Source organism: Podarcis raffonei, chromosome 17 (assembly GCF_027172205.1).
Source record: "Podarcis raffonei isolate rPodRaf1 chromosome 17, rPodRaf1.pri, whole genome shotgun sequence".
NCBI lineage: Eukaryota > Metazoa > Chordata > Lepidosauria > Squamata > Lacertidae > Podarcis > Podarcis raffonei.
The window spans coordinates 35,503,148-35,525,900 of record NC_070618.1 but is presented as its reverse complement, the minus strand read 5'-3'; the positions used below and the strand labels follow the sequence as shown (position 1 = coordinate 35,525,900).

At 43.8% G+C, this 22,753-nt stretch overlaps 1 protein-coding gene across 3 annotated transcripts; it reads right to left on the bottom strand.

Annotated features, from left to right (window-relative positions):
• Positions 1–846: 846 nt before the first annotated feature.
• RAVER1 (ribonucleoprotein, PTB binding 1) lies at positions 847–22,466 on the bottom strand. Of its 3 annotated transcripts, none has more exons than XM_053370584.1 (15): positions 22,242–22,466; positions 16,489–16,555; positions 14,319–14,788; positions 12,715–12,906; positions 11,897–12,026; positions 11,126–11,226; positions 10,469–10,555; positions 8,567–8,678; positions 6,990–7,225; positions 5,886–5,979; positions 5,334–5,476; positions 4,802–4,879; positions 3,949–4,074; positions 2,613–2,696; positions 847–2,516 (listed from the first exon to the last, which is right to left on the bottom strand). In XM_053370584.1, the coding sequence occupies exons 1-15, from the start codon at positions 22,449–22,451 to the stop codon at positions 2,370–2,372; spliced, it is 2,277 nt and encodes a 758-aa protein (XP_053226559.1). In that variant the 5' UTR covers positions 22,452–22,466; the 3' UTR covers positions 847–2,369. The 3 variants fall into 3 exon arrangements, with proteins under 3 accessions (XP_053226559.1, XP_053226560.1, XP_053226561.1); XM_053370585.1 differs by having other exon boundaries at positions 10,469–10,552; XM_053370586.1 differs by lacking the exon at positions 10,469–10,555.
• Positions 22,467–22,753: the final 287 nt, after the last annotated feature.

Genomic DNA, 22,753 nt, shown 5'->3' with positions numbered 1-22,753 from the left:
CATAAACTGAGAAGAGATTATTTCCTTGGCCCAGTGGAGTGAGAGCACTTTGCACATTGTACACTGAAGCAAAGCAAGTGTATGTGTAATTTTGTTTCGATACAAAATTGTTTCGTTTTTATACAATATGTCATAGAGGAGGGAATTAAGTATACCTTACAGGAAAAAAAATCTTATAAAAGACGACACAAATCTATGCTGGAAGGATATCATTCAGACTTAATCCAACTTTTCCCAACGAAATTAGAAGTTGTAGTATTCATTTAGAGGAGCCTTTGTTGAAACAGATGCTTTACCTGTAGTCTAGCACCTTTGCACTTTAATGTGGTACTATTTGAATAATAATTCAACCTGTTTCATAGTTACAAGTTGGGGGTGGGGAGTAAACCTTTCTCAGCCAGAGGGTCATATTTTCTTCGGGACAACTTTCCAGGTGCTGCATTCTTGTGGCAGGCAATGCCTGGTGCGAAAGGAAGCAGAACAATGGATGTGACTCGTCTTTGAACAAGCCTACAGTTTAGTGCCAGTTCCAAACCACACACTCACCTCTCCATCTTCCATTTAAGCCAGCAAGTAGTATTACTAAAGTTCACTACATAACTACTTGAGGAGGGTGGGTGTCAAACAGGTGCAACCTGGGTAGAGGAGCAGTCTGGAAAGAGTCCCACGATCCATACGGAGAGGCCCCCGGGTCTGAAGGTTGCCAACCCGCTCTAGAGTGTATTTTTACCTTTGTATATACAGTTGGTACAGAGATTAGGCAATCCAGCTTGCTCAAAAACATCTGCTTCCACTGCTCATTATTCTAAAAGCTCCATGCACCAAGAATGAAAAAGCGAGACAAGGTTTGATATAAATATAACTTTACTTTGGAAAGTTGGTATCCAGCTGCCAATGGATTTCAAATCCCACGACATATACAGCTAACCAAGCAGTATCTACAGTAGAATCATCATAGCATGTTTATAAAACAGAAAATGTATATAGGCTAAACTACAAATCCCCCAGGAAAAAGGCCACAGACCCCTTCTCTGTCTCAAAACAAACTCCACACACTGAGAATGGGTAATATGGAACTATTGTGAACCTAAGATGTTTAAGCAACTTATAGGGCCATTTATTTATCTCTGTACCAAGCTAAACCTGGACCTTGTTCAGAAAATGTCCTGGTAGAATAGGGTTGTGCTTTCCATCTTTTCACACTCAGCCCAGTGTAAGGGGAAGAGGATCATTCACAGCCCATTAAGTTGAGTCTGGAGCTTGAAAATGCCAGTTCAGTGGAACCCACTCAAAAATCTTAGCTCTGCAAAAAGTGCAGGTGTAGCTTCAAAGCTGGGTCCTCTCAAAAAGCCAAATGGAGGACTCCTGTTGTCACCGGGATGGAAAAACACTAAGCAAAATTCTAAGTCACCCCAGGCAGACCCAGCCACAGGAGCCTGGCTTAAGTGTTATCAGACTGCAGGATCAGCATTAAGACAAAACCACACTCACTCAAAAAACCTTTGCACCCAAGAAGGAATTGGTCTAAACCAATGAAAAAACAGCAACAACCCAAGGAGGGAGAGAATTTAAAACAAATAAATCAAGTTCATAGAGTTTACCAAGATCACACACTTCTAAACTATGTATTTTTAAAGGAAGTAACTAAAAGCATGGATTTTTTTTTTTAAAAAAGGTAATTTACAAATTAATCATAACCAAAATAAGTACACAGACTTAATGTTTAAAAAAATAAAAGCAAAGTCAGATTGCAGGGGAGGCAGAGTCATGTCTCTACCTGGGGGCCGCAGGAGCAGAGTGAAGGTGACAGGCTGCAACTGACCAGGACCGTGTTTTCCAATGTGACACAAGAGTTCTCTGTTGCCATCTTCTTCCTCTTTAGTAGTTTGCTCTATCACACTGCAGCAATCCAGAGGCACCAACAGAATGCAAGTACATTCCTTCGCTGGAAAAAGTGTTAAGGCAAGACACTCGTATCTCTAGAAGACAAGGCCCTAGCTCAACAGGACCATGCAAGTGGAATATACTGCAATAAGAGCACAGAACAGGAAGGAGCCCAAGTAGGGAAAAGGCATCCAGTTTCATTTTGGTCCAGCTGACTGAGAGGCAGTAGGGAGCTGTCTGCAGTTTGGTGGTGCTTCTCCTGATTGTCGAAATAGCCTCACTTAGGGAAAAGGGGCATTTGCTGCAAAAAGCACCAAGGGTTCATCTTCAAAGCCCAGGATGTGCTTGCACTGGATCCCATGCTCAGAAGCCAAGACCTCTGCACAGAGTCTTAAAACCAAGTCTAAGCAAAACATTAAAAACATTTTTACAAAAATTTACATATTTGGGGAAGGAGAAAAGTGAGTGCTTCTATAGGAAACTGATTAAAATATCCTCTTTCGCTTCATATAGGAGTCTGCGTAGTGCCCTCCCAGGCCTTGAGAATGCTGACCCACATAGCTCCCTTCTGGGCTGGGTTCTGGGGATGGGAGCAGGTGGGAAAAGGCCCGTTTCTGGCCACCAACCGGAGTCTGCAAAAGCAATGAGGGGGAAGAGAGGCAGAATTAGGGAAATGACAAGACATGGAGGAGCTAAAGGTTTCAAAGGTCAAAGCGGTACCAACCCACCTTTGAGTAGGTGCTGTGTGAGTGACTTGTTGGCCCTAGTCCCATGATGCCATCTGCTGCACTCACAGGTGGCATCCCAACTGCCTGGAAGAAAAGGCAAGAGTAGAACTAACATCATTTCTGACTGCGAGGCTGACACCCCCCTCCACTATCCAGTGTGATACTATGAAAAATACTACACTGATAAAGGCAAGATGTCAGTCCTTCCAGGGTATGGAGGCAAAGCTAGGTCTCACAAGTGGTCTGAGTGAGTTGGCTTGTTGCTAAGAATGGCTGTAAACCTGCCCCCCAACCTCTCTGGCTGTCCTGTGAGATTTCCCTCCAAATACTTTTTCTCTGAAGTTCCTGAAGAAAAGCATCCAAGAATTTCACGCTAACAAATGAAGCCAGAAACCCCCTGTGCAAAATTAACAGCATAAAATTAGACTAATTTAGTTTATATCTTAGGGTCAATCTAAAGAAGCTTCTGCAGTTGCAGGTTTTGAGACTGCTAGTAATACAAGAACAGATCACTGCACTTGCCAAGGCATGTCCATCAGGATCTTGCACTTTAAACAGATCAATGCAAGATCAGAATGCTTTTTAAAAAGCATCATCAGTTTCCAAAAGGTTTACAATGTATCATGGGGTCTGCTGTTGGCAAAGCAAGCCCAGAGCACAGTATAGGCACATAAACTAGTTCTCTTGTTATTTGGATCCCAGCCAATGTTTCCAGTCTTGGATAATTATACTAATATTTTCCTTCTTATTCCAGGCTCTTGCCATCCAGGTATTGTTGGGACTACAATTCTTGCGATCCCTGACCAGCAGCCGTGATGGCTGGGGCTGATGGGAGCTAGAATCCAACAACAAAATAGATTCTCTATTCCCACTATAAACAAAGCAATTCCATGTTCACCTTTTCTTTTACAAGATCTGCAACTCATGCACTTTGTGGGTTATATCTGAAAGTGTTTGCAATTGATCTCCCTTGATCATATTCTACTGAGGTTTGGCCATTTCTATCTTCAGCTGTGTGCAAAAGCTGTTATCATAGGGAAAACTAGTGGCCACAAACTCAAGTGAAAAGCATGGGAGATGCTTCCAGACAGCCAATGAATGAGTTTGTCTTTGTTGTTTTTTTAATGTATTTTGAGTTCTCATTTTGTATTTTTATGTTGTGAACTGCCCTGTGATCTTGAGGTGAAGAGAGGTATAGAAATTTTACAAATAATAAAAGAAATATGAGACCACAGCAGCAAGTGATTGGAGCTGTTTATGTGCCAGTGTAGCATTCAAAAACTATCGAAATTTGCTTTCTAACACAAAGCACAACCGGCATTATGGGAAATCTTACTTTGTTTAGGTGGCTCTGTCTGAGCCCAGCCTGAAGGCCGCTGGTGAAATAGGAGCTTGGGGATCCGGAATAGAACGGAGGCAGAGGGGCTCCAAGGCTGTTCCGTTCAAACCCAGGTGATGGCACCTGAAAAAGGGGAACAAGATTCACACCGGCTCCTTGTACGCAGAGCTTCTCACACCCCTCTCCACACTGTAGGACAGCAACAACTAAAAATCACTGAGCCCCTCCCACCAGCCTATGCAGCACTTCTAAGTGACAGCTTGCCTTGGAGAGGGAGAGAAAGGAGGATGACAGCAGGCACTTGTCACCAGTTCAGCACTGCAGGATGGCTAGAAGAAAGAGTCCGTTTCCCGCCCACAACCTTCCACAGCTCTGTGCCTTCCTTGTGCATTCTGCTACACAGTTAGCGACCGTTTCAAGTACGGCTTGCTCTTAACCACCAAGTTTGTGGGTGTTCCTTACCAGATCATCTTCCATGCACATTAAACTAGCACAAATCACAACATTTCATAACGACAAATCTCATAGTTATGGCACTGCAGCATTCTAAACCTACTGCCTTTCAGTGGATGAAGCCAGGAGCCGACAATTTTTAGTGCCACCATATCAAATCCAACACGGTATTTAGGAATATAAATATGACAGAGGCAGCTCCCTTGGGACTAGCCCAGGGGTAGCCAACACGGTGCCCCCCAGATGCTTCTGGACTCCCAACTCCCATCAATTCACACCAGCATGGCCAATGGCCAGCAATTATGGGAACTGCAGTTCAGCAAGGGCACCATGTTGGCTGCCTCTGGATCTACCCCATCCAAGCTAGGTAGTGGCAATTAAAACAATGGATGTTTACCTTCTGCTTGTTGTGTGCAAATCCACCTAGCTGGGGCCCTGTCTCTCTGGCCTGTGGATACATTCGCGTGCCCAAGTCCTTTTGATAGAAAAGAGAAAAGGCAGGAACTTTTTAATCCCGAGTTGTGATTCTATGATTTCTATGTCATTTGAACTGATATGGTAACCAAAAAGAACTAGAAATGTGTGCATACAGGAACGTAACATTTATTTCATAAATTTATACATCACTTGATTGCAAAATAACCTCAAAGCACTTTACAAAAAGATAAGGCAATAAACTCAATAAAAAATTACAACCCTAAAACATACAAAAGGTCAAGTACTAAAAGAGATTAAAATTACACCCTAAGCATCTGGGCAGGCTTGTCTAAACAAGAATGTTTTTAGCAGATGCTGCCACACAGAATAATAATACAGAATGGAAGAAGCAGAGCCTAAAGGGCATTAAGATAAATGAAAGCAACTCCAGCGCTTTAACCTTGCTGTTTATATCCAGAAGCCATGACCATAATGGATCTTCAAGTACTCACTGGCTGGTAGTCAAAAGCACAGCCGTCTCCTGTCAGCCCAGAAGAAGGCAACACAGGATCAGATAGGGAGGCCTGTGGAATTCTGGGATTTGAAACATTGCCCAGGACACCAGTCTTCAAGCTGAATGCTTTGTTGGCCCCACCTACAAAGACAAAAGAGCGGACTGTCAGCATGCAGGCAGCACGGTAGAAGAACCAGGGGTGGGATAGGCTTTGTCCCACTTTAGACTCACCTCAGGGCTGCAGGAAACACCCTCATTGTCTAATCATGCAAGGCCTATAGCTGCAGGCAGAAAGAACACTAAAAACTGCCATGCCTCTTACCCATCCTGCCTCCATAAGACAGCTCAAAACACACCAGAAATTAGATTTTCTAGCAAGTACTAGAGGACACAGTTTTGTACTTTCATTTCTCTTTGTGCCAAATAAGGGATGGCATTCAGATAACTTTTATTCAGTGTAGACCCACTGAAATTAACATGTCTAAATTTGGCCCATTAATTTCAACAGGTCCACTTTAGCCGAATACCACTTAGGATGTGGCCACCTTACCTCCAGGCTTGTTCGTAGGGAGAAGACTTTGCAGATTTAAGTAAGGATTGAGTGGAATCTTGAAGTCTTTGGGTGGCTCTCCTAGCAGAGAGACCTGTAAGAGAGGCAACAATGAGCACCATTTTCTAGAGGTTTCCAGCTGGTGCCCCTAACAAAGGCGAATCACACGTTGTGTGATAAAAATGTTAAACAGTTTTATTTTTTGAAGAAAAGGTGGATGCATCCTCTATTAAAAAATAAAAAGTTAAAAGTTAAGTCCAATGTTGGCGCTTGGTGAAGTGATCTATTGGTTTTAAAGAGATTCTCAGCAACAGACACTTGGCAGTTTTTCTTCTAATAAAATGTGTGAGAGGATATACATGCTTTTGACATACTGATTACAGAAGTGTGGACAGGCTAAACACAGTGCCTACACTATGCTGAACATCTTCCAGCTGATCACTTGCAGCCCAATTTTGAAAACCCCTGGAGTCAGTTATGCTATAAGGGGTTCCTCTTGGTAGTTCCACCTCCTGAGGGATATACCTCCCTCAAAAGTTTGGTGTGTGTGGCACAGGGGGAGAGGGCCTTCTCTGTGGCAGCCCTGAAGATGAGGAATCTCCTCACCACAAATGTGCATCTGGCTTCTTCACTATACAGGTTTTGGAAATGTTTTTACCCTGCCCTATGCTATCCAAGATAGGTGTTTTCAGGGCACACCCCATTCCTGTGACTGTAATTTGCTTTAACTGTTTTCAATTCTGAATTTTAAATTGTTGCAACCTGCCCTGGGACCTGCTGATGAAGGGCAGGTAATAAATTTAGTGATAATAATATCTAGAAGTCTAGGAACTGGTTACGTTTCTATCCAGTTGCAACAGTTTCAACTTAGGGTTTCAATGCGGGCATGAGAACTGAAGAATTCAAAAGCAGGAGGAGAGCTGGAAGGGAAAAGGTACAGGAAGGAAAAGCACAACTGAAGCTGCCATGCAATATAAAAGCACTTCAGTCAAGACCCTCACATGTTTCTGAACTACAATGATGAAGGACAGAAAAGCACCACGTAACATATACTCAGACTTTCACAAATGTAAACCTTCACAAGGTACCAGATTCCTCACATACCCCAGATGATGGAGGCCCATTTTCTGTCTGCTTTGGCTTCTGAAGCCCACTGATCACAGACCCCAGGATAGAAGTGGTGAGGCCTTGCAGCCCAGGTTGGGTCAGGTGGGGTCCTATCACAGAGTTCTCCCTCTCCATTCCCAACGGTCCCAGAAAGGATGGCAAAGGCAGGTTTCCTGAAGGCAAGATTGGAGATTTCACAGGTCCTGGAGCCATATCAGAAGGTAGGGAGCCACCTAAGGAGAGAACATGCACCCAGGTGAGAGCCACTTCCTAAAATAAAGTAGTTCTGGAACCCAAATCATCAGGTTGGGACAGTCAATTTACTGTTCAGATGTTGTCAACTACTTTAATTCATGGTGGTTAAAATGCCTTAAAGAGTAGATTTGCTGGGCTTTTGCCAGTGAGTAAGGGAGTAAAATGGGGCTACCCAACCTGCTAGTCTAGAGTCCTTTCCACAAGAGCAATGAAAAGCTCCAATGGGGGCAAGAGCACAATGGGTGGGGTGAAAGTTTGCTACCACCTTCAACAAAGACATGGGTGGGGAGACTCCTTCAGACAACGCAAGAAAGGTAGCAAACCCTACTCTCCTTCTATGTTGCTCAGGTTGGTGGCTTCACGTGGAGCTAAGACTCAAAACATCCCTTCATTAAACACTATGGGACTCACTGCATGGAAGGAGTTAATTTGCTCCCTTCTGTGCTAGCTTGCTCTGAATGAGGACTTGCTGAACAACTTGCTGTGCAACTAGCCTGAAACTTCTCCCTTCCTCAACAACTGCAGGCCTGAGGATATACTTGTTTGATCTGTTAACAGAGTTCTTTGCTCTGCCGATCTTCCTACACAACTTCTGTGAGGAGTGGCGCCACCTACCTAATTTCCACACAGGGCTGCAGGAGCTACTCTGAAGTGAAGAGAAGTAAAAATAAAACACACAGAAAGATTTCTCATGGGCCAGAACATAGCTGAAGAAGCAACTGCTGCGGCTCGCAAAAATAACAAAAGAGTTACTGCAGTTGCTGTAGGAGTAGATCTTGATGAGATGAAGTTGCTGTGAGGTGCAGCACCAATTATGCTAAGATTAAAAAAAAAATATATATTTTGCCCTCTCACTACAACCCAAAGCCTTCTATTCAAAGGAGAATCTGCTATACAGTAACCCAAGTAAATATTCTCCCTTCTGTTATGACGAAAGAATTCTGGACTTGGATCAGCAAGGTAAAAAATCACACACAGCTTTATTGCAGTCCACAGACCCAAAATACAAAGTACAACAGTATATATTAAGTTATTAAGGTGGTTTCTCTTCAGATTGTATAAATCTTCACCTTTTACTAAAAGTAAAAATCTACAAAGTAAGTTAAATGAGAATAATAAGAACAGATAAGCTATATTTTGTGGTCAGTCAGTTTCTGAAAGAATCAGGAGTTTCCTTGATCCGTAAGTTTTTCCATACTTTCACTGCCTAGGTATTGACTTTTTAGAACATAATTTCCCTAGCTTCTAGTAGAAACCAGCACTCAAAAATTAAATTCTGGAGAGGATGTTGTTATGACCCTATACCACAAAGCACTTACCTGAGGACATCTCACTCAGTAACTGATTTCCTGTCTGAGAAGTTGGTGTGTTTTGCATTCCCAAAGCATGCTGCAAGGAACCCAGTGGAGACTCTCCCAAGATTCCTGGTTTCTACAAACAAATCAATATGTTCCCACAATTAAGACAGGAAACAAGACTGCGTGTGATAAAAATCCAACACACTCAAGCCAATAACCCACTACAAGCCACTAATCTCAAGCAAGGCAACGGCAAAGGCATACTGATCCAAATGGTTAAGGAAAAAGGGATCAACTACATACAGCCACATCACTCATGTCTCTAGAGCAGTGGTTCCCAAGCTTCCCCTCCCCCCAACGGACCACTTGAAAATTGCTGATGGACCACTTAATGATTTTTCTGCCTGTTGCAGCAGTTGTGCTGTGCTAGGTGATGTATGGTTTTAAAATTAATTTTTTAGTGTTTCTTTTATTTCTAACATTTTGCATTCCATTAAATTCAGACTGTAACACAATAAAGTACAATACTGTATAAGAATCTAAAGAAGCAGTAAGAATACAATTGAAAACCAGTTTTACTTTTTAATGCATACATGCTGCAGACCACCTGAATGCAGCTTACAGATGCCGGGCAGATCATTTTGCTAAACCAGTGCCAAGGTAACTGAGTACCACCGGACACTCCTGGCAAGCTATGTTCAGATACAGAACAGCCTGAGAAAGATGGAGCTTTATAGATAGGAGAGAGGTGCACCAATGTCTTTCAGATGGACTTCACAGGACTTTGTGGTAAAGACTGAGTGAGTTTAGCTGTTGCAAGTGGCTCAAATGGAACACAAACAGGATTCTACAGCACAAACTGTTAGCTTAAATTCCAGCACACTCATGGCCTTTTCCCATTCTCCAACTGTTCTTCTACAGCTTTCCATTTCCATTTCAAAGCAACCCTCAGAGAATCCAGTACAGAAAGCCCTGGCTGCTAACTTCCTTGCATCACTGTTCTGAGTATACGACTTACTATTATTTGAAAGAAGTGATAGTTGGGATGGATTTTGCTGTTCAGCTGCAACAGGGACAACATTAACAGCAGGCAAAACCACAACATTCAAGGCTATTTAATTCCGATGTGACTCCACCCCAACCATGGCAAGTTCTAATAGTTGTTTGTGGCAGACTCTTCCATCAATGGTTGGAGGCAGCAAAGCAGAATAGAAGCCTAGAGAGCTATGCTCTGAAACCCAACTTGTTGAGAACAAAAGTCTGGAGTCTGATAAGCAATGGTTTTCAACAAGGAGGCATCAGGAGGAGGTTTACCCCATCCAAATTCAGAGGGCCTATGTCAATCCATTTGGGTATACTTCCAGAAGGAGATGGAGATGTGGAAAACAGACCTGTTCATTTTTTTTGCAGCTCTATCTTTTTGCCCTCTACTCCACTGCTCCTTGTCAAATAATTCTAGATATTTGGAAAACTTCAGACCACCAGAATTGCTCCATCATGCACAATTAATTTTGCTCCGCAATGGTGCAGCTCACTTGATGGTGCATAGGCACACAGCACTCACTGGAATAAATATGTTCCCATTCAGCAGTAAGGAAGTGAAGAGGCAGTGGAGAGGACTTGCATACTGACAAGAGCGCTCCTCATCAACCAAGAACCCTCTTTTTATCAGAAAGCCATCTACTAGTCATGCTAAATGCTACCGCAAGCCAGCCCCCCTGAAACTATGGGGTTTAAGGCTTAAACAGAGTGAAGTCCTAGATCTAGGGGGATGTCTTGCACAACACATCCTCCCCAGTGAGACTAGAATATGATTAAAGCTGGAGGATGGTCCCTGCAGTGCACCTTCATGCAGCGTACACACAATAAACACCCACACACAAGCAGCGTGATTTTCACACACAGGTCTGGCCTACCACTCACATGGAATATGGCCTGGTTTTCCTTGTTCTGCAGGAGTTGTGTCCAGACCTGGTTTTGGACTAAGAGCAAGTTTCCAAGAAATGCCTTCTGGAGCAGAAAGCAAATAGAGACCAGAGACAGGGTTACTAATAGCCAAGAGAATTAAAACAGACAAGAAAAAACAGAGAAGGAAGTTGCAAAGTGAGAGCCTGCATGAAACTCTTGCTGTTTGCAAAGGCAAGCCCACCCCAAGGACATTTCTATTACCAGGAGATCAAGCAGACTAGATCTTGCCCTGTAGGAACCAGATGAAACCACAGCTGATAAAATTCTCCCTGCAATTTAGCATAGCATTGCAACAGTACACAGAGAAGCTCCAGTGAAGAATTAAAGAATAGATGCAACTAGATTATTTTGAGTGTGAGGCTAAAGTGAGTTAGGCTGCTGGTGAATAGTGGAAGAGAATGATCCCCAGGTATAACCCCAAGGTACTTGTTTCCAAAGCAGTTGCTGCCCCTGCAGAGATAAGTATCTGTATATAGAGGGGGTTTTTTAGGGGGGGGGGGAGAGAAGGAGATTGTTCTTTATCTTCTCGCAATCTGGAACACCAGCCCATCCATGGATAGGGCAAAGATTAACACCAATGTTATTTTACCTGCAACACTGAATGGCAGTTACCTGTTGTGCTTGTGTTTGATTTTGAAGCGCTAGCTGAAGCAGCGCTGTGGACAGGGCAGGGTTGCTTAGCAGGTGCACTGATGGAGGGGCTCCTAGGATTCCTGAAAAAGAAAAGGAAAGTTTTAAAAACTCTCCAATGTAATGGGGTGGGGAATCCCTTAGCAACCTCTCAAAATACTGCAATAATGCAAACTGAACCAAAAAGAACAGCCCAAACCGTGAAACCCTTCATCTTTTAAAGTTATCAGAATACCTTATTCACTTTTGCTTTTGATGAATGAGTCCAAGTTAGGTTCCCGCCCCCCCCCCGTTACTTGACAGCACTAGTTTGTTAGGCACAAATCCTCACATTAGATAAACTACAAGTAAGAATGAACACCATTTTGGTTGCCTCATGAAGAACTCTAAAGCACCTACTACATCTGCAAAAGTGCCATCTTATCCATTTTGTATCCAACACGAATATTTGGTAAGAATTCAAGCTCTTTCTGATCTGAGGAAAGCTTCCTGTCTTTTCGAACCTGCTCTTCTACAGCCCAAGATAAAAACAACAACTATCATATCTGTATCGTGAATACAAACGATCCCTGCCTGATTGCAGCTCCAATCAAGTCAGTGACAACACACCTGGCCATTAGCGATGCCACTAGGGCTGAGGAGATCTAACATACTCAATGGGCTCACAGTGGGAGGAAACCCCAAGATCACATAGCTCAATACCAAAGGTGCTTTCAGAGACACCCTATTTGAGGGCCACTTACGCATACTTGCCTTGCTTTCCTCCAATGGCTCCATGAAGGAGAGGGTTGAATAAGAGCTGGACTGACGTAGGATTCCCTAAGCTGTTCAGAATCTGAAGAAGATTGGGCTCGGGAAGAAGCCCTTTTCCACGGTTAAGTGCCTGTAAAAGCAACAGCAGCAAAAAGCAAAAACAAAAAAAATCAAGAGGCACCCGGACTCACTAACTGACAGAAGAACCTTTTCATGATCATGACTCTAACCATGCAGGAAGGGAGCATCCGAGTGTACAGTTAAGGTTTCAGCTCACAAAGTAATTAACAGTTTACAACACAGAACACTTAAGACAGACAGCCTGCCACATTGGGCCATTGGAGGGGGACCTTTGGCCTCTGTGAGCTGTATTTTGTTTTGATTCAAACGTGTACCCTTGTAATGAGGTGAGCTGAAATGTAATTAAGTTGCTCTCCTTTTTACTTAATGAGTCTATCAGTATCAAACCATCCGCACAATACAGTGGATGCCCATATAGAACAGATAATGGCTACAGGAGGAAGCCTTGTTGATGAGCAGAAGTCTGTCCAAGACCAAAACAATGGGGGCATTGTGTCAGTCCCTGGAGATGCAACACCCAACTCTGGGCCAAAGTATAAACCTCTTAAAAAGATACAGGCATTAGGAGAAAGGTGGATAAAGGAACAAAAGGTGGTACAGTATTGGCAAGGAGATGATTTCAAACTACCCACAGGAAGAGACATCATTGAACATATTTATATCACTTGCTATGAAGAAAATCTCAGTGCAGCTCACAACATAAAACCATACAGTAATTATTGTGAATTGAACCTTACTGTTGCCTGTGCCGCTATCAGAGCAGCTAGCATGCTTCTCCCAGGAGGGCCTGGAGCACAGAAGGACACTCTGATGTGGTTTCCAGCAAGTGGCAGGCCATTGGTGGCCTCTTGGACCATCTCTGCTATCTCAGCTGACTCGTACTCGAGGACTGCAAAGCCCTTTAGCTGCCCATCCTGACCACATGCCAACTATGCAAGAGAAAGAGAAGGCAGTAAGAAGGTGATTCGGCACAAAAGAAAGAGGACATGGCTGCTTTATACGCTTTGAGCCAACCAAAGCTGAAGAACCTACAGCCTCAGGGAATCCCAGCAAGATTCTGCATCAGTAAATCCTCCTGCGCTTAGGACAGGAGTAGTCAATGCGTACCCTCCAGATGTTGAATTCAAACATCCATCAGCCCTAGCCAGTATGGCAAGTAGTCAGGGATGATGAGAACTGTAGTCCAACATATGGAAAGCACCACAATGGTTATCTCTGGCTTACTGGGACATGTAGCGCCTCATTTTGTCAAGAGAACCAAGCTACTACAAGAGAATTGCTAGGCTAGGGGCGAATGACAGAACAATCTTACAGCAACCCCCCACGAGAGTCTCATTACCAGACTGTTACAACAGGTAATTTGGCTAATTATATCCCATTTGCACTGATGGGGCTTGTGCAGCTTTTAAAATATGCAACTGCCTGAGCCAGAGTCTTTTACATTTTCTACCCAACAGATTAATACTACTACTTAAATTGGTGTGGCAAACAGTCTACTAGTGTGGCTGCATCTGTTGCTACAGCTATCAGGTGGCAAAAAGGATATCGCCCATCTCACGTTTATAGAAAACCACAAAAAATATGGAGACGACAGGTGCCAATATTTCAAAACTATATAGAATTTGAATAGAGACTATCTGTGGCCACAGAATTAGGCTTCTATGTTCTATACATTTCCTTGACCCTGGCCAGAAGTGCAATCTAGTCAACATGGACTACATGAGTCTTGTGATCCCTTCCAACTCTACATTTCTATTACAGTGGTACCTCTGGTTACATACTTAATTTGTTCCGGAGGTCCGTTCTTAACCTGAAACTGTTCTTAACCTGAAGCACCACCTTAGCTAATGGGGCCTCCCGCTGCTGCCGCACGATTTCTGTTCTCATCCTGAAGCAAAGTTCTTAACCCGAGGTACTATTTCTGGGTTAGTGGAGTCTGTAACCTGAAGCGTATGTAACCCGAGGTACCACTGTATTCTATGTTGAGCACACAGAAAAACAAACTTTTTGCTTCTGGGATAGGTTATGTGATTCAAGCAAACCAATTTCTTTGAGCTGGAAATTGTGCCAAATGTTAATCCCCTGGCAGTGAGTGACCAAGCACTTAGGACCAGCAGTAAGTTTCTAAATTTCATTATTGAATAAATTTGTGACACAACACTGTTGTGCTATTCACAGAAGCAAACTGAAAGGGGTGGCAGCCTGATCTTTTGTTGCTTCAGAAATATCCTGGTAAATGGATTCTAAAATAAGTGCAATAAGCCTGTTGTGTGAAACCGCTTTGAGTGCTGCACTAAGGACAGGAAGGGCAGCCCTCTTCCCTGTGGCCCAAGGTGCTTACCTGACAGAATGTTGGAGGGCAGATGGCAGAGAAGGTCTGCCTCAGTTCTTCTATGTCATTGTAATTGTGTGGCAGTTTATCTATGCATAAGCACTTTGAATGAATGAGGTCCAGGGTCAACTGGTTAACATCTGTCCAGTGAACATACAGAGTCCGTGTTCCCAACTGTTTGCCCAGCAGGTCAGATTTTGCTCGGGCTGCTGAATCCTTTTTCATGTACTCCACAAAGCCATAGCCTTTGGAGTGCCCCGTCTTCTCACTATACACCAAGAAGCAGCGTTCCAGGTTCCCAAAGGGCCGAACCAGGTCCTCAAACTGTTGCTGCGTGTAAAGCTGGGGCAGGTTGGCAATGCAGAGCAAGGCATCTGTAGGTTGTAACTGCACTGTGATCTCTTTGTCTCGCAGCTTGCTCAGATGGAATTGCTTAATGGCCGATTCCGCCTGTTCCCCATTCAGTAACGTGACGAAAGCTGCAAGAGATCGAGGTTATGTAAAAGCTATTGACAAGACGTTATATAGCAACACACAAGTCAATGCCCACAAACCTCTGCACAGATTTCAAGGTATATACAGTCAATCACCATTTTGCGCACAGGTTCTGTTCCCAGCCCACTGCATATTGGCATGCCCTGCCCTGTTGTGCCTCTGACGTGTTTAGTGATGTTTTTGGGTCACTTCTGGGTTTGGTGCTGTGCATGCATGCACAATCGTACGTCATTCGTACGTCATTATTTGGTAGTTGCCTGTACACAACAGAATTGTCATGCTGGACTAGGCAGAAAATCTACCCAGTCCAGCAAACTGTCTTTAGTTGAGGCCAAGCAATAGATATCAAGCACAGCATGACTCAGACGACTATTTTCTATTCATTGTCAACATCTGACATCCAGAGCTGGAAGATGCTGTAATAAAACTAACTGCCAGGAGCATGATAAATTAATATTGTTTACCCCATGACTTTTAGGTGCTTACGGTATGAGTTACATGTCCAGTTTAAGAGCACATCTGTGGTTACTCTTGGTGTTTCCCCATCCTAAATATATTTTGTGCCTTTTATAAACTTGGTGACTACTCTGTTCAAATAATATACAAGTGACTTAAATTTGCTGATATTCATCCCTTGCTAAGTTTGCTTTCTTTCCTCTTTCTTCGTTAATGTATTTACACATACATCTAAATCCCAGTTTTACTCCATTGTAAATTAATATTTTATTAAGAGATGGTTAAGTCCAGTCAAAGACGACTATGGGGTGCGGCACTCATCTAGCTTTTCAGGCTGAGGGAGCCGGCGTTTGTCAGAGACAGCTTTCCGGGCTTCTGGCACAACGGGACACCATTACGAGTGCCAGAGCGCACGGAAACCCCATTTACCTTCCTACCGCAGTGGTACCTATTTATCTACTTGCAATGGTGTGCTTTCAAACTGCTAGGTTGGCAGAAGCTGGGACAGAGCAATGGGAGCTCACCCCGTGGTGGGGATTCGAACCGCCGACCTTCTGATCAGCAAACCCAAGAGGCTCAGTGGTTTAGACCACAGCGCCACCCGCGCCCCTTGACTGATGTTAGGACTGATGGGATGAATGGCCCACTAGTAGAACCACTAACCTTCAGGCATGCATGCCAGAAGCTTTTCCTTTTCATGAACAATTTCTAATGCACAACAATACTATACTGTTTAAACAAGGAAGAATATATGTGTAGCCTTGCCCAACCTGTGGAGAGTGAGTTATGGCTATTCAGAAATGAACAGAAAAAGCCAATGGTGTTATTTCCAGCACAAAAACCAGATACCCCTATATGGCACATACAAGACCTCATGGGGCTCCTGGGCTTCTAATTTTCCAAATGAAGTCACTAGCCACCTCACATATGGCTGAACGTGCAAAACTGAAAGATGATCACACGCAGAGGACAGTAAGACCAAGACAAACAACATGTTCACACCAGTGAGAGCAAGCAAGAAGAATATTAGAAAAGACCTCCACCCACATAAACTATGTGCATCAACCCAATCTTTTAGTTACCCATGAATCTGCATTCAATGGAGATTAATTGAAAGGGGCTGTCCATTCAGCTAGGTTCAGCAGATTATTTTTTATTTGTCAAGAGTTGAACAGAGCCAACCCACCCTATGACAGAAAGGAGAATTCTGTAATGCTAGTTTACTTACCAGTTCCCTTGTATTTATCCACAAAACAGTACTTTAATTCGTAGTCACTCAGCAGATCATGAACTTCCTGTGTAAAGTCAACAGAAGAAATCCAGTTTGAGCCAGAGTGGGAAACATTACCTCTTTCATCAAAAGGAATCCCAGCCACTTCCCCCACTCCAGTCCACAGAGGCCACAATCTGCCCAGAGGATAGTTTCAGCAAAATACACCCGGTCCTCATTCCTGAAGCCAGTCACACCCCACTGCTAAACTGTAGAGCAGTTCCTGGAGAAGAGGAGGTTAAGGGGTGATATGATAGCCATGTTCAAATATATAAAAGGATGTCATATAGAGGAGGGAGAAAGGTTGTTTTCTGCTGCTCCAGAGAAGCGGACACAGAGCAATGGATCCAAACTGCAGGAAAGAAGATTCCACCTAAACATTAGGAAGAACTTCCTGACAGTAAGAGCTGTTCGACAGTGGAATTTGCTGCCAAGGAGTGTGGTGGAGTCTCCTTCTTTGGAGGTCTTTAAGCAGAGGCTTGACAACCATATGCAGGAGTGCTCTGATGGCGTTTCCTGCTTGGCAGGGGGTTGGACTCGATGGCCCTTGTGGTCTCTTCCAACTCTATGATTCTATGAAATGAATATTTCGTTCTATAGTAAAAGCTGCACCCACATCCTGGCAGCAACTCCAGCAAAGCCTAATCAATGCTTTGAGCATTTCCTGGTTCTGGATTTTTTATCTGAAGATTTATCTTGCAGGTTTGGACAAAGTCCAACTAAACATGCCACGCAATTCAGGTTTTCACAGAACTGGTTTGAAAAGCTCTCTCTTGTTGAGCAGAAGAGTAAAAGTTTGGCAAGACTGTCTGTCTGTGTGTGTGAACTGACAAAAATAGCAAATATGCTCTCCTCTTAAAAGTCCCCTTTCTGGGTTCAAACTCAGTAATATTACTGGCCGCCCCTCAAATAAAGTAACCAGATACACATTTTTATCCTAAGTCCATAAAAGCCCTATAATAATCAAATATAGTTTTGGGAAGTCTTCTTAAACAAATAATTCTTTGTTAAAGTGCTTGTAACTTCAAAACTGAATGTGATGGAAAACAGAAGTCCCTCTCTGTTTTATATGGGATACATTATTAGAAAATTATTGAATAAGCTGAGGATTGTGTTAAGTCACATTAAGAATAACTTTACTGTGGTGTGGTCTGACAATCCCTGTTGCCAGTTTATAATAAGGTTTGGTTGACATAGGCTCTTTTCCTTTTCACATGATGTATCTGAAATAGTAAAATATGTTTAAATGTTGTAATTTATTCTGAACTCATCCATTCTGAGATAAACGAGGAACAAACTTACCTGCTCAATGGATATGTTTTGGATATGCTTTATTATTATTATTATTATTATTATTATTATTATTATTATTATTATTATCTGCCCATCTGACTGGGTTGTCCTAGCCACTCTGGGCAGCTTCCAACAAACATAAAAGCGTAATAAAACATCAAACATTTAAAACTTCCCTATACAGGGCTGTCTTCAAATGTCTTCTAAAACTTAAAGGGTTGTTTATCACCTGGACGTCTGATGGGAGGGTGTTCCACAGGGTAGGTGCTACTACTGAAAAGGCCCTGTGCCTGGTTCCCTGTAACTTCACTTCTCACAGTGAGGAGTTTTCTGCAGTGGCTCCCAGTTTGTGGAATGCTCTTCACAGGGAGGTTAATCTGGCGCCTTCATTATATATATTTAGGCTCCAGGCAAAAATGTTCCTCTTCAACCAGACCTTTGGCTGAACAACATTCTACAGCGTTTTAAATGTGCATGTGGGGGGAATTGTTTTGTTGTTTCTGTTTTAACTATTTATTTGTGCTTTTATCTTGTATTTTTATCTTGTGAATGGCCCCGAGATCTTTTGATGAAGGGCGGTATAGAAATCTAGTAATAAATATTGTCTCAAGGTACAATTCACAAACAAAACTGGCCTACGTTCACCGTTATAAGGATTAGTTGCCAAATGACTTTGTGTTGATGGAATTAAATGTTTTTCAACTAAAAAGAGAACCAGAAGCCAATATACCTCCACTTAAAGATGACATTATGCTCTGTATTTACTGAGGGAATTGCATAATCAGCATAAATCATCAACCAGAACAGCTGGCACCACAGGAGATCAGCTTCCTTTCCAGACTGCAGTCTTCCTGAACAGCAGCAAGCCAATATTTAGCATGTGCTTTATGCTGCCTGAGGCAACACTTTCGCTTATTGCTCAAGATACTTTTCACTTCTGGCAAGCAGGCAAGCTGAACAGGTTACCTCATTTGAGGCATGTGTGATCTTTTCACAGAAAGGAGTCAACCTCGCTCAAGGTCAAACTCTGCCAAGCCAGCTAGCTCCAGCATTCTGACCATGAGACCAAGGGTGCATAGATGGATAAGCAAGACTCTGGTTTGAAATGTGCCTCCCAGAGGCAGCTTGAAACACTCCAATGTACTCTTCCAACATAAACCTAGCCAAACTCTAGGGAGAGGGCGTTACTGACGCCCTTGAAAAGGCAGACATTCCAATTAAAGGCAATTCTAGAAGCCTGCCTCTGATACTTTGGCAGCAATCAATAGGGCTTGGGAATCAAGTGACCTCACCCAAACAATGAGGACAGGTCACAGGGTCAAACCTTCACCTGGTGGGCTGTTCAACTGTTTCTATGTAATAATGTAAAATGTACACAATGAGGATTTCCTATGAAGTTCCACTGTCCTTTCTAAAGTTCAATTGCCCTTCCTGATCAGGCAATTCACTCCACTACAGGATGTGGATGCTAATGTAATCCTCACAAGAATTTTTTTTTAATGAGACATTTATACAGAGGTGCATCTTAGAACCTGTTTATAAAACACGTACAGTGGTACCTCAGGTTACAGACGCTTCCGGTTACAGACTCCGCTAACCCAGAAATAGCACCTCGGGTTAAGAACTTTGCTTCAGGATGAGAACAGAAATCGTGCTCCGGCAGCGCGGCAGCAGCTGGAGGCCCCATTAGTTAAAGTGGTGCTTCAGGTTAAGAACAGTTTCAGGTTAAGAACGGACCTCCGAAACGAATTAAGTACTTAACCCGAGGTACCACTGTATCTCTAAGAAATGGTATCTATCCATTTAGGAGTTTCAGCCCACTTATAGTGGGCCAAAACTCTCTGCCTTGCTTACAGAGCTCCGGGAGACGCCAGCGAGGCTGGCGAGTTCCCACAAGGACCTCACAGAGACCAATAAGCAAAGTGGAGAGCTTAAAAGCTCTTTCTGTGCCAGGAAATCTAGCACAAAAGGAGCTTTTAAGCTCTCCACCTTGCATGCAATTAATTGGCAGCATTTCAACCAACCGTCTTTCAACTGCTCAAGGTTGAAATCAGAGTTCTTCCAGCTTCAGCACTCTCCCCTCAGGTCTCTATGAACTAAATCTGAGAATGTGCATAGACGCCGTAGATTCATTACATTTCTAGTCCACCGTTCATCCAACTCAAGGTGGGCAATGACCAGACAACCCACACTTGATTAGTTTCAGCAAAGGTACTGCACCACATGTTCTTGAAAGAGATGCAAATATGTAAACACACACAGACAAAATGTTAGCACACTGCTTCCTTACCATTGTATTTCCCTTAACAACTCTGTTGGAGTGCTACTATTCTGTAATAAAACATGCTCATTTGTTTCCTCAAAAGCAGACAGCTATGGCCAGTTTAATTTACAGTTCATAGAGAAAGGTTTTTAGCATTGTATAATGGTGTGTGTTGTGTGAATAACTTGTCATCTTCCTTCTGTGTTAAAACTGCTGCTCATCAACCTCACTAAGTGGATGCCAACTAACTCAAGAAAACAAATATCTCTTTCTAGTAATGTATGCAGCAAAACATAAGAAGCCCGCAGGCACTTTAAAAGCCAACTTTCTTACTGCTTATTTCTTACTGCTTAAGTTTCAGAGTAAAAGCCACTTCAGCAGGTACATCACGTTACTCACTTGACAGGTGACAGGGTTACAGAAGAAAAAAGATTGAACATTAGGGCCAAATTCTATCCAATACAAGAGACCAGCAGTAGATGTGTCAGGGTTCTTTAGAAAGTCCAAATGTAAACAAGATAATAATAAGCATTTTTTCACCAACATGAATGGTTATCACCAGTGACTGCTATTGTGACTATCTTGAATGCATTTGGACTCTGCATAGAAATACCACACCTACTAATGCCCCTGGCACTTCTTCACCTTTTAAATTCACAGTTTACAACCCTAACTTCTGGTTCCTGCATTTAAAAACACAATGCGTAGGTTATGGGAATGTATTGTGCTATTCTTATGTATGCTGACTTGACTTTATGATAGTTTAGTAATGATTCACTGGTTGTTGAGAGTGAATTTGGTTAATTATTATTTGCTGATAATTTGAGAATGATATTTTGTCTAACAGGTTATTGACTATTACTTTATTTGATAGAACTTGTTTATTTTAAAGTTGTTCTTTTTATTATGACTTATTTTCATTGGATCAGACCATTATAAGATATGTGATCCTGGCTGTATATTCTGTTGTTTCTTCAGCTTGTAAGCCACCTTGAGTACAACAATACAGAAAGATGGCATACAAACTAAAGGTGCAATGAAATATATCGATGATACATAGCTGAGGACAAAACAATGCACAACTGAGAGGTTGCCTCTAGCCCCATAGGATTATGTGCATTCTTCTACAACAGCCATAGAAACAGAAAAGATTAATGACGTGTCTGGCTCAATTCAGACATCATGCTGAATTATGGTTATGGCTTAGCTATAGTTTGTGGTATGGTGTCCAAGCTGACAAAGTCATGGTGTGTGAGTGGGCAGGAAGTCAGATACAAAATCCACGGTCTGAAGTCTGTTTGTGAACCATGGTGTCTGAGTGTATTGCAGAACACACATCTCTTCCCGCTAGCAGCATGTTCAGAACATGCCTTCCTTCAGCAAATATGTGAGGGGCCAAGGTGGCTATACCTGCTAGACACACACCCTGGACACCAACTCTTCCTCCCCTGGAGGCTGCACATTCAGTGTCTGTGTGAAAGGGATGTACAAGAGCCTTGTTTGCGTACAACTATACCTGTGAACAGAAAATACGTTGCCATGTTGGCAGGGGCCCATCTACAAGGTGTCATCCAACCGTCTCTCATATGTTCACTGTGTGTTGAACACCCCTTAAAATAGCTGAACAACATGTCAGACTCCCATTTGCATCGGTACTGGGTTGCAGATGGGGCGTGAGTTTGTGAAGTGTTTGAATATTCCCCCATACTCCCTACACATACAACCCTACTTTTCCTGGAAGACTAGCTTTGTTTGCAAAGATCTATTTCTCGAAGGCTGGAGAAGACCCACCGCTTTGCTGTAGGAAATGGTACAGCCAGGAACAGATAAAATCGCCAAGGGCTTTTCGTTCGTGTTTTTCAGCTCTTACTTGGTGAGAACTGAAGTGAGAAAAGCAGTGATGATGCTTCGCTAGCAAAGGCGAATTACCTCACCCGGATCTCGAAACTTTTTCAGATAGCGCTTCTGAAAGGCAGTAGCATCAGGTGCTGAGAACTGAGGGTCCACCCTCAACCGGAGGCAGATGAGTTTGCCGCTTTTCGAGAGCGAAGCGCCCTTCGCCGCACGCGCGCAGGCTTGAGGGTTCAGCCGAGCTCCTCCGCAGGCGGGAGAAGGTGACTGAGAAAGGCGGCCGGGGGGCGGGGAGAAGGCTCACCTGGTTAGCGACGTCGGCGGGCAGCCCCCGGACGAGCACCTTGCGCCGGTTGCGGAACTGCCGGGCGCTCCTCTCCAGGCGGCTCCTCACCTCGGCCGGCTCCAGGCGAGGGAGCTCCTCTTCGCGGGCGCTGGCCGGGGCCGGCGAGGCAGAGTCAGCCGCCGCCGCCGCCGCGGGAACCCCCGCCACAACCGCCGCCGCCGCCGCCATCTTGGGAGCCAGCCGTCCTCTTCTCCCGCCCTCAGGCTAAGATCAGCGAGAGCGAGGGTTGGGAAAGAGCGGCGGCGACGGCACGCCGGCAGCCCATTGGCCTGAGTAAGAACTCGGCCCGCCTCCCGGGCAGTCGTTGGTCGGGCGCGCCAATGAGATAGGGTCTGGTCGGGTGCCGGGAGGAGTGGTTAACCCTTCGCGGTCCGCGCGGGAGGCGGCTGCTGGCTCTTCTTCTTCCGGTAGCTCGTCCCGCGCGCTCGAGGGAGGAGTTTGACCCGAGGCCGCGGTGCGAAGCCCGGCCG